We start from the raw sequence: 16,051 nt of genomic DNA on the forward strand, positions 1-16,051 counted from the left end.
ACAGGGGTAAGAGGCAGGGACAGAGCAAGAGAGGTAGCGCCTGCGGCACCATTTGTATGAGCGGCAGCTATCTCTAAAAATCTATCCGAGAGATACGTTGTCTTACATATATCCATAAGGGCCTATTCTTTGCTTATAGGTTACCTGTCCTTTTTATGTATTGTCTATAAGTGTTATATGTGAGCCCACAATTTTAGAAATTTTCAATAAATGTCATTATATTTTAATCTATATCTGTGAAGGGTCATGTGTACATATAATAGCAGGTAACTACTGAGACCAGCGATTGGCTGCAGTGGTCACAGGAACTGTGAGAGGACTACTGTAAGAGCCTCCAGGACCGAAGCAGCGGCACTTAAAGGGCAAGTACTGTTTTTTATTTTATTTTTTTTTTCACAATCGTGGGCGCATTTCTTTTTTTTTTTAAATAAATCTAGGAAAACCAATTTACTGAACATTTCAAATATAGGACCTGCAGATATATCTAGGAAACCCATGTGATTCTATGAAACGCATGAATGAAAGAAAATGACTCTTACCAAAGTCTACCCTTGTCAATATGCACTGCATTGGATGGTCAGTTGTGTGCCTTGTCGTTGTTGCGCCACTTTCATAGCAAGATGCACACAAGTCGTAGTCGTAGCAAATTAAGCACTTGTATCGTCGGCCTCTGAAGTTTCCTTTTAAACATGCATCGCAGCTGACACCTGCGAAAAACAGAGAATTAGGTTTAGAAAATTAAGAGCATAAAAATGTATATGGAAAAAAAAACAAAATGCCATCAGATTGTTTTGGGGGGTTTTCATATTAAAAAGGGACAATCAGCTTTTCACAGAGTGCTGCTGTTGGGACCCTCCTGATCAAGGGCTATTCTCCCATAAGCACATAGAACGGCTTCCAATGTATAACATTCATACTGCACGTTTCTAAATCGGGTGTATGGAAAGGAGCTATCTAATGCAAACCAGACAATTTTAGCTTAATGCTTTTTTTGTACCCATGTCCACTACGAGCCTTATCTCCTTCCAATCCCGTTGCATGTCTTTCAACATTCTCATTGAAGCCTGTACAGCGCCGATGTCAGAAGATATCCGGCAGGGCATTCTTACTGTCCATTACCGTCCGCTAAGCTGTTGGAGCCTCTCCAGTGCATGACATAGTGCATTACTGGCTTTAGCCAGCAGGTGGCACCATTGTATAAGAGAAGATGAAACCCCCTAGGAAACCCTGAATCCCAAATTGGATTGCAAAATTGGATTGCAAAGGGTAAAGGGAGTTTTCCAGGAAAAAATTTAAAAAAAAAATAAAAATTTGATGTGCTATGCTAAGAACAAGTCATCAATCGCCAATTGGCAGGGGGTCCACTGCTCAGTCTGGTATTGGAGATACAATAAAACTTGTGGGAGCTGTGACTGCAATACCATGCCGGGCCACTGCACAACAGACTGAGCCATTTGCTTCCTGCTCAGACATCGTGACAGCAGTCCCAACCAATCAGCTATGGACAACCTATTTGCAGGCTCCGTAGGTTTAGGATGGGAGATTGAATTGGTACGATAATTGTTCAGTGTAAACACAGCAAACAACTGAATGATGATTCATTTGCTTATCGTTCATTCCATGCAGGCATGAAAATCATTGTTTACTCATTCGCTACTTGTTCAGTTTAAACAGCGATGGTTCATTCACTGGGGCAGCGAACCGACTGATCCTGTTTAAAAAAAATAAAATAAAAAAAATAAGGGTTGTTCAAGAGTTAAAAAACTTGATTGCCTAGCAGCAGGGACTGTGGTAAAATAAAGCTATTACTCACCTGTCACCACGTTTTGCCCCTTCTCTGAGGGCACAATAAGGTAGTGCCCGTCACATTGATTACAGTCAGAGAGGTTGCACGTGAGTGCAAAAAAATGCATCAGCGCTGCTTACAGGGGTCTGTAATCGCACAAAGAATCCACCGAGTAGCAATAACAAAAAAGGATTCTTTATTAGGACGCACACGTCCTTCAGATAGTGGGGCCAGTCCAGTCCTCACTTATCACCGGGTAAGTCGCATATATTCACCGATTTACCCACCCTTATTATTGTGTATTGGTTTTCGGCTGGAGCGCCCTCCTGATCATTATTTTCTACATTGATTACAGTGATATGGCTGCTCTGCAGATCTGTGCCATAGTTTTGGAGAAAGTGGTCTTTTAAAGTAGCAGTAGCATAGAGGACTACTTTAAAGTAGTCCTGGATATTCCTGAGCCGCAGGCTGGCCACACCCACACCACTCTCCAGCCATTGATTGCCATCTGTCTGCCTATTACTGCACATAGAGAGTGGCCAATCATTGGCTGGAGGGTGGGATGGGTGTGGCTAGCCTGCAGCTCATGAATATGTAGGACTACTTCTGTCTTTCGCTGCTAATAAAACACAAGTTTCTCCAAAACTCCTTTAGCAGTAATTCACAGGCCTCAGCAGTAATTCTATACCATATATGACACCATAGCAGGACGCAAATAATTGGCTGCAGTCATAACGGGGTTGCACGGAACATCATCGCTGCAGCAAGCAAAACCCTTTAGGAACCACGGGGGGATATCACAGGTATGCAATTATCTATTATATTCTGGATCCTGGACGTGCTCTTTGATGTGTCCCCCATAACTGCAGCTCATGGGGTCAAGTTTTCCTGCACCTTTTATATGTTAAACCTTATTTTTTTTTATTAATGGATGCCCTATTGCTCATCTAGTCAACTTGAAGTTTCCATACCCAGAACTTTGTGAAGCAAAAATTATCAAGCTGAACGCCTGCCACCTGGCATCGCCACCACCGTGGTAATGAATATGTGTATTTATACGATGGCCTTGTTAAACAAAACAGCAGCTCTGCTAGAAACAGGGACGGTAAATGGCATATGGCGTTACTACTGGAAGTAGTCAGCAGCTTGGAGAGTGCCCAATTATGCCATATATCCCAAAACCAAAAAATAATCTCTCTTTTTCCTGGGAACGATAACACCAACAACTTACACAAAGTAAAAAAACATAACTAAATACTACAAAAATAGCTACAAACTAACTAATATGTGCATTCTGGAGAATATCAGCAACTTCTGTATGTCCTCCTATGCTGTAGGTGAGGTATCTGAGGTGCACCTGGACCAACAGGTAGACTAAGTAGAGTCTCTATCAGCATGGAAACTAGCAGCCGGTAACAGACGAGAAAGCCTGCTACATAATGATACCTGCAGCGACTTCTAGAAGGAGCCCGGGGCAGCTGCCTAGCAGCCAGCACAGTCACGACTCTCCATTCCTCTACTACAATTATTCTCCAACTGCCAGTGAAACTATTGCTTAAGTCCTGTCTGCTACTGTTAAGTCCGTACTTGGCCTGCAAAGATGCAAACTTTTTGATCATTTCTCGGTTTCAAGTAGTGTTTTTTTTTTTGTTTTTTTCCTGCAAAAAACACAATTTTTCCATCCCTGCCCCCTGCACCCAATTGTCTGCCACACTCTGCAGGTCTCCACTGACTATTCCAGTCACTTCCTGCAGTGCAGTCCCCTGTCTGGTGCTCATCATGCACCATCCTGATGGTGAGATTCTTTTGCTTTCAGTTTCATATCAATCCCATGATGCATCAGAACAGAATTATCTAAGGTTATACCATTTTGCCTGCTGGGGGCCAGTTTAAATATCTACACTTTCTATGTTGATCTAAATAAGCTACAGACTATAAGTGTACAGTCAGGGGGAGGAGCTGTGATCGCCTTTACTATAACTGTGTGACAGGAGCGGTGTGATCATCAGTAACTGTGACAGGAGTGTCTGTGTCCCCCCTGTGGGCAGTTTCTGTTGTAGGGTCCATGTGAAATGGACTAGAAAATGAATACATAACCCTAAATAGATCTGAGCCAGTCAGAATTCAGTACACATGACCATCTGAGGAAAAAGAGGCCAGGCGTTTCAGACAGAAAGAACTAACCAATATAACACTAGCCCGCTTCTATATACTAGGAGCAGTGATGGCGAATCTTTTAGAGACCGGGTGCCCAAACTGCAACCCAAAACCCACTTATTTATCGCAGTGTCAAAACGTCAGGGGGCGGGGCTTATCATGACGTATGATTTTACCCCCATCAATCTAAAAAGGACAGGGCCGCTTCAAAATAGACAGGGTGCAGATTTTGACTGCTTTCTGGATGCGGAAATACTGCAGAATGTCCTCAGTGGAAAATACTGTAGAGAATTCTGCAGCATTTCCGCATCCAAAAAGCAGTCAAAATCTGCACGCTCTTTATTTTGAAGCAGCCCTGTCCATTTCCGCCACATGTAAACATACCCCAGCGGTAATAGTGACCCACCAGTGATAATAGTAACCCCCCCAGCGGCCACAGCGTAATAGTGAAACCCCCCCCCCCCCCATCCCCAGCGGCCCCCAGTGTAATAGCGACATCCCCCAGGGGTTTCTGAGAGACGCCACTCTAGAATACCTCAAGGAGAACAACGGAATGACTTCTCACCAGCATGGGTTCATGAGGGGTCGATCATGTCAGACCAATCTTACTTTGATGAAGTAAGTTCTAGGCTAGACCTGAAAGAGTCTATAGACCCGGGAGAGTCCACTGATCTCATACATCTGGATTTCTCTAAAGCATTTGACACGGTGCCGCATAATAGGTTGATATATAAAATGAGACAGCTTGGACTGGGTGAAAACGTGTGTATCAGAGTAAGGAACTGGCTCAGAGAAAGAAAGCAGAGGGTGGTAATAAATGGTTCGTACTCTGATTGGGCACAGTCACTAGCGGGGTGCCACAGGGTTCAGTATATTTATCAAAGACCTGATAGAGGGGCTGCACAGTAAAATATCAATATTTGCAGATGACACAAAATTATACAATATAATCAATGCAACGGAGGACAATGTACGGCTACAAACAGACCTAGATAAGCTAGGGGCTTGGGCAGAAAAATGGCAAATGAAGTTCTGTACATGGAAAAGTATGTGACATGGAAAAAGTCCTGGGGGTACTAGTGGATTGTAGACTAAACTGGAGCAACCAATGCCAGTCAGCTACAGCAAAAGCAAATAATGTCTTGGGGTGCATTAAAAGAGGTATAGGGAGCGAGGGACGAGAACATTATCCTCCCACTATATAAGGCACTTGTCAGACCTCACATGGAATACTGTGTACATTTCTGGACTCCGCTACTCAGGAAAGATGTTACAGTGCTTCAGGGGGGTCCAATTAGGGCAACTAAATTAATACAGGGAGTGGGAGGACTGGAATACCCAGAGAGGCTATCAAAATTGGGATTTACCCTGGAAAAAAGTCGGCTAAGGGGCGATCAAATAACTATGTATTAATACATTAGGGGACAATACAAGGATCTCTCCCATGATCTGTTTACACCCAGGATCGCGATGGTAACAAGAGGGCATCTGCTACGTCTAGAAGAAAGCAGGTTTCATCACCAAAACAGAAAAGGGTTCTTGTAAGGAGAATGTATTTGTTTATCAAAGAGAAGACACTCCCAGATTTCATATAGAAGTCTGGGACCCAGGAGAAATACAAATCACACCAGCCTGTTGCAGTATCCAATGATTTCTAATTTATTCTAAAGGTGTGTGTGGTTTTTATACCATAAATGACATCACAGGAAAAGTATATACCTCCAAGATTAATAATAATACATGATAGGCTGAAACTAAAATGTTTAACATAAGTTACACCTTTTAAGGTGTAACTATAACATACAATGAAACAGTTATGAATTCAGTGAAAAGGAATGCAAGGGAGGCAGTCTGGAGGCTCTTATCTTGTCTGTCTACCCCCTAATGGTATAGAAAAGGTTTCGTTTAACCCCTTCACTACTGATACTAGCATCATGCTATAGCTTTCTAGTCTACAATCCAATAAAAGGACAATTAACTGATACATTGATCTACAATTTTCTTGAGTTCTTTACTGTAAGAGCAGTGACTGTGGAACTCTCTGCCTGAGGACGTGATGGCAAAATCCATAGAGGGGTTTAAGAGGGGACTAGATGTCTTTCTAGAGCGCTACGATATTACAGGATATAAATTTTAGGTGACCAGCAGGGTTGTTGATCCGGGTCTTACAGCAGGCTGAACTAGATGGACATAGCCTTCATTCGGCCTAACATACTATGTTACTAAGTTATGACCACTGGAACACAAAATGAGATAAAATTTACTGCCTCTAAAGGCTAAAATTTAGAGTTAAAAAATGCACTTAAGGCGACTAAGTTGTGTGTCAAATATATTTATGTGAGAAATTCTATATTTAAAAAAAAATAAAAAAAAAAAAATTGGTTTTTCCAATTTTAATGTGACTATTGGGGGGAGTATGCACTATACTTTCTGTAATGCTGAAAGTATAGTGCATGCTCACAATAAGGTCGGCTGCACACCGGCAGATTTAATTGCGGAATCCTCAGCAGGTGACCGCCTCTGGATTCTGCAGCAAATACCGCCCATAGCATGCAATGCAAAAGTGATTCTTCCTGGAGACGAGCGGAAACCAATTGCGGTTTCCGCTCGCGGATAAAAATAAATACATTTAAAAAAAACAATGGCAGCATACTCTGCACGGATGGCTTCCATTTAAAGGGGTTGTCTCGCGAAAGCAGGTAGGGTTATACACTTCTGTATGGCCATATTAATGCACTTTGTAATATACATCGTGCATTAAATATGAGCCATACAGAAGTTATTCCTGCTCCGTTGCTAGCGTCCCCGTCGCCATGGATCCGTCTAATTCTGATGTCTTCTTGCTTTTTTAGACGTGCTTGCGCTGTGCGGTCTTCTGCCTGGTGAATGGGGCCGCTCGTGCCGGACAGCTGGTCACCGCGTCATCGTAGCTCCGCCCCGTCACGTGTGCCGATTCCAGCCAATCAGGAGGCTGGAATAGGCAATGGAACGCACAGAGCCCATGGTGCACCATGGGAGAAGACCCGCGGTGCACCATGGGAGAAAACCGCAGTGCATCCCTGGGAAAGGACCGGCGGCCATCTTTGGGAGATTTTTTAAAGTCCTTATTTCGTCGGATCGGTGAGTAGCAAGCGGTTTAAAAACCGCTTTAATTTGCTATTTTATGCCGGGGGGGGGGGGGGTGACGGGGGAATGGGGTAAGGTAAAATTTTGAGGTTTGCCGCGAGACAACCCCTTTAAGTCACTGGAAGCTGTCCGACCCGCAGTCTATCCGGAATGTCGCATATGGCAGTTTTCCACTGCAGTAAACCCGCACCAAAGGGTGTGGATTTTGCCACTGATTTGCAACAGATTTCACCTCTTCACATGTATGGGGAAAAAAATTGCACTGAGATCCGCAGCGCATTTTCCGTGGCCTTATTATGGTCAGTGGGAAAACTGCAAGAGTTCAAGATTTTTTTTTGTTTTTGCTTTTTTTTTTTATATCAATAGAGACATGAAATAATAATAATGCCAAAATATTGCAGAAAAAAAATGTTTAAAACACAAAGACAACATTAGGTCATTTTTTTATGACACCTTAGCTAAGGAAATGTAGACCGCTTTTTAGAATCTGAATGGGATGGGGAAACCTGCACTTTATTATCTAAATTACAGACGAGGGGGACGAAGTACAACAAATAAGTAGCATTTGTTCATCAAGAAGACCATATAAGGCAACTTCAAATCACTAGCTCAGTAATGGGAACACTCCACTTTTACGCAAGTCATCTTCAATGCTGCTTAGTAAGGGCTCATTCACACGGGCACATGCAGTTTTCGGTCTGTGAATATGCAGAGTTTTCAGGGAACAAAACACTGCATATTCCCTGCAGAGCTAAATACCCCAATGCAAATCAATGGGGATTCAGCACTCCGTATTACATGTGTAATAAGAAGCATAGACACGCCTGTGTGAATGAGCCCCAAGCCCCAACTCGCACTGCAGCATTTCATGGCAGATTCCACACTGCATATTAACAGCACAAGAACGTACTCATATGTAATATAAATCTGCATGAGAACATCTAGCACCCTACGGGTCCTCAAATCTGCAGCGCGCTCGTTATGTTGTAGACAAGACACATTTTCCACCATAAAGGGCGAATTCTACGGTAAACTACATATTTATTGAAATCTATATAATTTTTTTTTTATTAATTCACAACTCCGTTCTGCTGGTTTCCCAGAGATCACATATATCAGACTTCCAGAAATAAGCATTTGCCTGTCCAAGGAGCACAAATAACCTGCAGACTCCTCAAAGGAACTCGCAGAACTGCTGCTTTGGTCTGCAAGAATGCAAAATACCAGGGAGCTCAAAGTTAGTAGAAGAAAATAAAGTATGGCTGCCGTATTCATGAAAGTCAAACAAACAAGTCGCTTTTGGCAGGATGGGCAATCTAAGGGCTCATTCACGTTAGCGTAGGAACCTCCAATTCAAAACAGGTCTAAATAGCGCAGCAAGCGCGTACGCAAACCGATTGGACCTCGTTATAGTCAATGGAGTCTATTTAGTTCAGTCATAAAACAGATTAATTGAGCCCGAGGGTGCCTATTGGGAAGCAGGTAAATGGAAGCCCGAGTGTTGATGTGAATGAGCCCTCACGTCCATTCGGGGATACCAAATTTGTTAGGCTGGCTTCACACAGATGCATTTGCGTTTAATGCCCTCCCCAGGCATATTAGCCCACATGTCCCCGTGGCACGGGAGTGCTAAGCTGGCATTTCCTATTGTAAGCTTGCTGTATGCCACCCATTGCCATTACCATCTTGGTGTGTGCGTGCATGCGTGTAATACGCGCCAAGATAGAACATGCTGCAATTTTTCTTGCGCATATTTTTTGCGCAATTTGAGTGAGTGGATCATGGCCGCCTATGGGAGATTGCTACGATGTATTCTGCACGCAAAAGCCGCTCGCGGAGTACACTACACCCACACGGTCCCGTGAGCCCGGCCTAAGATGTGAATAAAGTCTTCAAAACTCCATATGTAGCAAAAAAATTCCACTTGGAAATATGTGGGTTTTCAAATCCACAACAAGCTCATTCTTATGCGGAAACCTCAGATTTCTCCAGCAAATTTCCCTCTTTCAATACATGTAGTCAGAAGTGCTATCTTTTCTCCTTAGGGAGAGCACCTAAACGATGAGTGAGGAGACTCAAAAGGGCCATTCCTGCTCCTCTGGGTAATATGCAAATAAGGGAGATGGAATGCCACCTATTGGAATGCACCATTCCTTCAAGCCAAAGTTATATGGTGAAATACACAAAACAATCAATTGCAAAATCTGCAACAAATTCCTTGGAGAAAAAGTATACGTTGGAGGAGGTTTATTGATTCATTGACACCATTTCTTCTAATACCCATGGCACATGAGGCAACAGAACGGGCTCCGGGCACACGTTGTGCATCACGCCAAGGAACATTGGAACCAACATTCATACTCATTTCAATTTTGTCACTAATTATAACCAGAGACATAATATTACCCATCTTCAGTTATAGTTGGATCATAAAAGTCAGCCAGGTCTATTAGGACTGCTAGTAAGATGGCGCACTGTGTATATGTGCTGTACCACAATGCACATACAGGGAACAACTAATAAGCCCCCCACTTGTGGCTCGGTCTGACCAGATCCCGCTGTAAATAGCTCTTATGTGCATTTCACAGCAGGATCTACCCATCAAGGCGCTCCGATTCTGCACTTTCATCTCGCACACCATCATTGGCGTCAACATCCCAACCGGCGCACATGTTGGCCATTCTCAACATGTATGTTCTAGCAGACCCTGCACCTCCTTCCAGAATGAAAGCTTGCAGGGCATGAAAGAGCTATTGTCTCCCTCTGCCAGCACCACCCTATAATGCCCGCTGGCATGTGGACCAGGAAAAATGTCCTAAAACCCAACCATCCTTGCAAAAATAGCTTTTTAAATAGTTTGGTTTACTTTTGTCTCTTTTAAAGGGACTCTGTCGCCATCTTTTTGCAGTCCTCTCTGATAGCAGAACAACAGTGACAGGCTCACTGATTACAGTGATAGATTTGTTGTGTGAATCTGTGCAGGAGGTTGGGAGATACTTGTATTTTATTAGTAGCAGCCACACAGAGGACCATTCCTAGATATTCATGAGCTGCAACTAGCCCCGCCCACCCATCACTGATTGACAGCTGACTGCCTGTTACTGTGCATACCGAAATATGTGTCAACTCCAATCCATTTTTTTAACGTTCAGATTGCAAAGAATGGGCGATTCTTGAACCAGGGTCTCAAAAAAAATAAGACATGCAGCTATTTTTTAGACTATTGGTCTGAGTGAAAAATTGTATGTGTGAGTTAACCCACTCAAATGAATGGGTTCACTTTCTGTGCGAGTCCTGTCCATCTTGGATAGAACTAGTGTGTGTGAAAATCGTCCCGTGTGAAAAGGCTTAACCTGCACGGCAGAAGCAGGTTGTACATAGGCAGCGCAGTTGGCTGTTCAATCAGCAAGGACGGTATACACAGCATGTCCCGAGTGCTAGTAGGTGCACCGACTCGTCAGGATGATTCACTACAAAGCGTGTTTTTTTTTTTCTATAGTTCTTCACATTAAGGCCCTCTGCACACGGGCGGAAATTCCACAGCGGGATTTTCTGCAGAATTTCCGCCCGTGCCCGCTGCCATAGGATTGCATGCGCAAGTCTATGCACACAGCTGCGATTTGTCTGCGTGAAAATTCTATTTCTGTGCGGGTCTCGCAGAGGCCCGCACAGATATGTCAGTAAAGACCCGCCGACTCCGCATTGCGCATGCGCCGGCTGGGCGGCAGCCAGCACATCACAGAAAAGAGGAGAGGGTGAGCCGCAGGTCTCTGTAGGGGCACGGGTCTGCATACCGCTGTGAGAGAAAAAAAAAAAATCAGTCAGCTCCTCGGAGCCCACAAACCCCCTCCCAACCTCCAAAGGCTTATATACAACCTTAATGCCTATGCCCCATGCAATTAGGATGTATATAGACTGGCGGCATAAACGGTTGCATGGTGTTGGCTGTCTTTGATGGCTGACACCCGCTTGCAGCAGCTATGATCAGAGATTTTATTTAACCCGTTAAATACAGCTGTGAATTCTGACAGCAGCATTTAAATGTGCTGTCCGGGTGTCATGACAGCCTGGGAACTTCTGAAGGCCTCCTCCAGGGCTGCCATGATTGATTGTATATTTAGAGGTCTAAATAGAATGCCTGTTGAAATACCGTATAATGAAATACCATAATATTGCAGTATATAATTGATTAAACAATTGCAAGTCCTTTATGGCTGCCTACACACGGGGGAGCAGGATATCACGCTAGTGAACGTGTGATTTACCCTAGATGCAAGGCAATTTTCAGGCAAAAACACCTCACAACGCATCTGTGAAATTCTGATTCTGTAACGTGAGTGTTGGAAGAGTTTTCTTATAGATTTCAGTGGGAAACCTCGCATTGCACATCACATGGCATACGAGAGCCATGTGATGCATTGAAATCAATGAGTAAATGCACTCCCAAGAAACGCCCAGAGCTAGGACATTTCCCGTACTGCATCACTCGTGTGTATGACACCATTCAAAAGAATGGGGCTCATAATCACACGAGATTTGCGAGTCCCCGCAACACAACAATGGCTCGCGAGTTTCTCAACCATGTGAAAGCGGCCTAAGAGGGTGGAGGTGGTGGAAAAAATAAAGTAAAATATTTTATTGCAAAAAAAAAAAAGTACTAAAAGTTTAAAAAGAAAATCTTTTCATAATTGTGGCATCGCTGAGTTCGTAAAAATTCAGTTTATTAAAATATTACTTTATTAATCTTCCACAGAGAATGCTATCAGGAAAAAAATACACAATGCTAAAATTGCGCTTTTTTGGTCACCCTGTCTTCAAGAAAAAGATTAAATTAAAAAAGCGATCAAAACGTCTTTGTACTCCAAAATGGCACCAATAAAAATTACAGGTAACCTTGAAAAAAAAACAAACCCTTAAGGGTGGATTCAGACAACCGTATATCGGCTCAGTTTTCACGCCGAGCCGATATATGGTGTCCTTGTCTGCAGGGGGGGGGGGGGGGGGATGGAAGAGCCAGAAGCAGGAACTGAGCTCCTGCCCCTCGCCACTATTTGCAATGGGAGGGGCAGGGCGGGGGCGGAGGTAAGCGCCAGAACTTAGTTCCGCTCCCGTCTCACCCCCTCCCATTGCAAATAGTGGCAAGGGGCGGAGAGGGGGCGGGAGCTCAGTTCCTGCTCCTGGCTCTTCCATCCTCCCCCCCCCCCCCCCCTGCAGACAAGGACACCGTATATTGCCTCAGCGTGAAAACAGAGCCGATATACGGTCGTCTGAATCCACCCTAAGGGTGCATTTAGACAAAAGATTAATTGCTCAAAAGATGGTTTTAAAGGGGTTGTCCCGCGCCGAAACGGGTTTTTTTTTTTTTTCAATAGCTCCCCGTTCGGCGCGAGACAAACCCGATGCAGGGGTTTAAAAAAAAAAAAAAACGGATAGTACTTACCCGAATCCCCGCGCTCCGGTGACTTCTTACTTACCTTGCGAAGATGGCCGCCGGGATCTTCACCCACGGTGGACCGCAGGTCTTCTCCCATGGTGCACCGTGGGCTCTGTGCGTTCCATTGCCGATTCCAGCCTCCTGATTGGCTGGAATCGGCACACGTGACAGGGCGGAGCTACGAGGAGCAGCTCTCCGGCACGAGCGGCCCCATTCAGAAGGGAGAAGACCGGACTGCGCAAGCGCGTCTAATCCGGCGATTAGACTCTGAAATTAGACGGCACCATGGAGACAAGGACGCTAGCAACGGAACAGGTAAGTGAATAACTTCTGTATGGCTCATAATTAATGCACAATGTACATTACAAAGTGCATTAATATGGCCATACAGAAGTGCTGAACCCCACTTGCTTTCGCGGGACAACCCCTTTAAGTGATCATTTTGCATAAACTACTACTTGGTACTAATGACTCCGGGAGTTGGAATCAGGAAACAAACCACCATTCTCTGAATATATTCCCTTTGTTCTGCCCTGGGGCTGACAGCTGAAACAATGTAATCAGCGCTCCCCAGGCAGAACACAGCGTGCGGTCCTGCTTATCAGCTGTTCTTCCATGCCAAACTGAAATCCATTGTTAGGCAGAAAACTGAAATATGGGCACATTTACACGCAAAGATTATCGCTCAAAAGATTGCTTTTCAACGAATTTTGAGCGGTAATCGTTGTCTAAATGGGCCTTTACAGATCTACATCAATAGAAAAATGAAAAAAGAACCATATAGACTTGAGTATAAGCCTAGTTTTTCAGCACATTTTTTTCTGCTGAAAAAGCCCCCCTCGGCTTATGCTCGCGTGAGGTTAAAAAAAAAAAAAACAAAACACAACAACAAAAAACCCACAATACTCCCCCTCCTAGCCAGTGTTCCCGGCGTGATGGTCTCCCCGGCGGTGCGGCAGGCTGCTTGACAATTCTCCCCGCTGTCATATCCTTGCTCAGCTTTGAGTTCCCCCGCTGCCAGCGCTGTGTAGGTAAGCGCTGTGATTGGATCAAGCACCAGCCAATCACAGCCGGCGCTCGATCATTTACAGCCATTCAGTGGATGACATCACTAAATGGCTGTGATTGATTCATCGACCGCCGGCTGTGATTGGCTGGCGCTCGATACAATCACAGCGCTGACGGCAAGGGAATTTAAAGCTGAGCAGGGGGATGACAGTGAGGAGAGACCATTGCGCCGGGGAGACAGACGCCGGCTGGGAGGGAAGTATTGCATTTTTTCTTTACCTAGTATATACTCGAGTATACCTCGGCTTATAAGCGAGTCAATAAGTTTTACCAGTTTTTTGAGGTAAAACTTATTGACTCGGCTTATACTCGGGTCGGCTAATACTTAAGTACATACAGTAATTGGGGTCAAAAATGGTGACAGAAAGCAATTTAAAATTCCCTTCTGTTTCATTTCTGTTTTTTAGCCGACTGCTCCATTTGAAAAACTGAAATAAAATAGCACAAAGTGAATTAAACAGAAATCAACAGAAATATTCCCTTTTTCATGACAACACATTAAAATCAATGGGGGGGGGGGGGGGGGACAAAACGGAACTATTTGAGGAGCGGAGAAACAGGAATAAAAACAGAATTCAAGAAACGGATATGTATAATGGAGTCCAACGCTGTGTAGACGGACCACTACCCTCAGCATCAAGCAATGTAGGGTGCCTTTACAATACAGGACTTATCAAAGTATACATTTATGTTGCCTAATGGCAGCGCAGTGGGGACAGCCACAGTCTCAAGAACAGTATAGTGACTAAGAAACCCTTTACAGAGGAAGAAGGAGAAAGCAGGAAATGTGAGACAGGACGGGACTAGAAGCTGTGACTCATGCTGCACGCCACATACAGGTGACTATGGGAGCTTACAACTAGGCCCGGCACCAAATCTAGCCATGATGTATAACACACAAAGTTGTTTTGCGCTTCCCTTCAAGCCGTGTGACACCGTTCATAGATATGCACTGTAGAGAATAGCAATGCTATACAACAAACGCGCGAATCCCACCAAGAACCGCTGTGAACATAGACATTTAAACCAATTGTTGTTTGATGAAACCTTTCAACAGTTATAAACTTTTTTCATCGGTAGATAATGAATGTCCCAAAATCATATGTACCCGTATCTTCTATGTGATAGTTCCAGCATGGAGGCCAGGAATGCTATCTTTTCTCCTTAGGAAGAGTACTTGGTGAGTGAGGAGACTTATAAGGCCATTCATGCTCCTCTGGGTAATATGCAAATAACGGAGATGAACAATACGTCTACAGCGCCACCTATCAGAAGGCAGCATTCCTGCAAGTCAATGTTAGACTTTTTGTAAACTCAGTATGGAAAGCAGCACACACCTCGCCTGCTGGCTGAAGTCAAAAAGTCCCCAAAGTCATGAGACAAAAAACATTTTCAAGTGTTTTTGTTTCTGACACCTACATCATCCATACAATACAGTAGCCGAGGAAAATAGGAGATATCGGGCTCGGCTCAATATGCTGTAGCACGGCGTGCAGCTCTATTTTTACCATCAGAATGACATAAAAGACTCTGAACGCTGCTGGATATTGAAAGCCCGTATGACTATTCTAGAAACATAACTTAACCCCTTAGTGACGGCCAATACTGACCTCACTTATGGGCTTTAAAACTGCACAAACATATTTTTAAGGCAGTGGGTTGGTTGACTACTGACAGCCAGGATCCTGCTCCAACCGCCAGTAATGGAGGCTTCTCTGATCTTGGCAGTTTATCTCCTTACAAACCATAATCAATAGCAACTGTGGTATGCAAAAAAAAAAAAAAAGGGCGACGACAGGGGCATTGGGGTTGTTTCTGTAACCCATTGGCTCCCCGCAGTGCGATTACAAGATACAAATGGGTTCCTATGGCAGCCAGACGCCTAATAAAAGGCCTCCATGTCTGCCATGCAAATCAGCCTATCAGGCTGCACTTCCAATATAGTCTAATAGGTTGCTATCACAGACTTAGTAGAATGCATTACATAAGTATTGGAGTGTACTATCCTAGCGATCGAAGGATCACATCTTCAAAAATAGCATCAAAAAAGTTCAATAAAGTTTAAAGAAAAAAAATTAAAAAAATAAATGTTTTTCCCACAAAAACCCTTTCAATAGAAAAAAAAAATTACAATGAAAATTTTAAAAAGCAGCACATAATAGGCATTACCGTGTTCGTAACAACCCAGACAACGAAAATATTTCATCAAACATGGTGAACAAAGCAAAAATAATATCAACTAGTAACACCAGAATTGCTATTTTTCATTTTTTGCCTCCAATAAAACACAATAAAAAGCAATCCAAAAGTCCCAAGTACCTGAAACGAGTACCAATAAAACTACAACTTTCCCTGCAAAAATCACGTCCTCACAGAGCTCCGTTACTGGAAAAATAATAATGTTATGGGACTCAGAATGCGGCGATGCTGAGTCAATTGTTTTTCTATAAATATGTGGTTTTATTGTGCAAAAGTTGTAA

At 43.7% G+C, this 16,051-nt stretch overlaps 1 protein-coding gene across 1 annotated transcript in view; it reads right to left on the reverse strand.

The window, feature by feature from the left end:
* Nucleotides 1-16,051, reverse strand: part of KCMF1 (potassium channel modulatory factor 1) — a 68,839-nt gene that overhangs the window by 30,742 nt on the left and 22,046 nt on the right. The window contains exon 2 of the mRNA XM_066574118.1: nt 540-707. Coding sequence (XP_066430215.1) covers nt 540-707 — 168 coding nt within the window. The remainder of the gene's footprint in view (nt 1-539; nt 708-16,051) is intronic.

Source organism: Eleutherodactylus coqui, chromosome 7 (genome assembly GCF_035609145.1).
Source record: "Eleutherodactylus coqui strain aEleCoq1 chromosome 7, aEleCoq1.hap1, whole genome shotgun sequence".
NCBI lineage: Eukaryota > Metazoa > Chordata > Amphibia > Anura > Eleutherodactylidae > Eleutherodactylus > Eleutherodactylus coqui.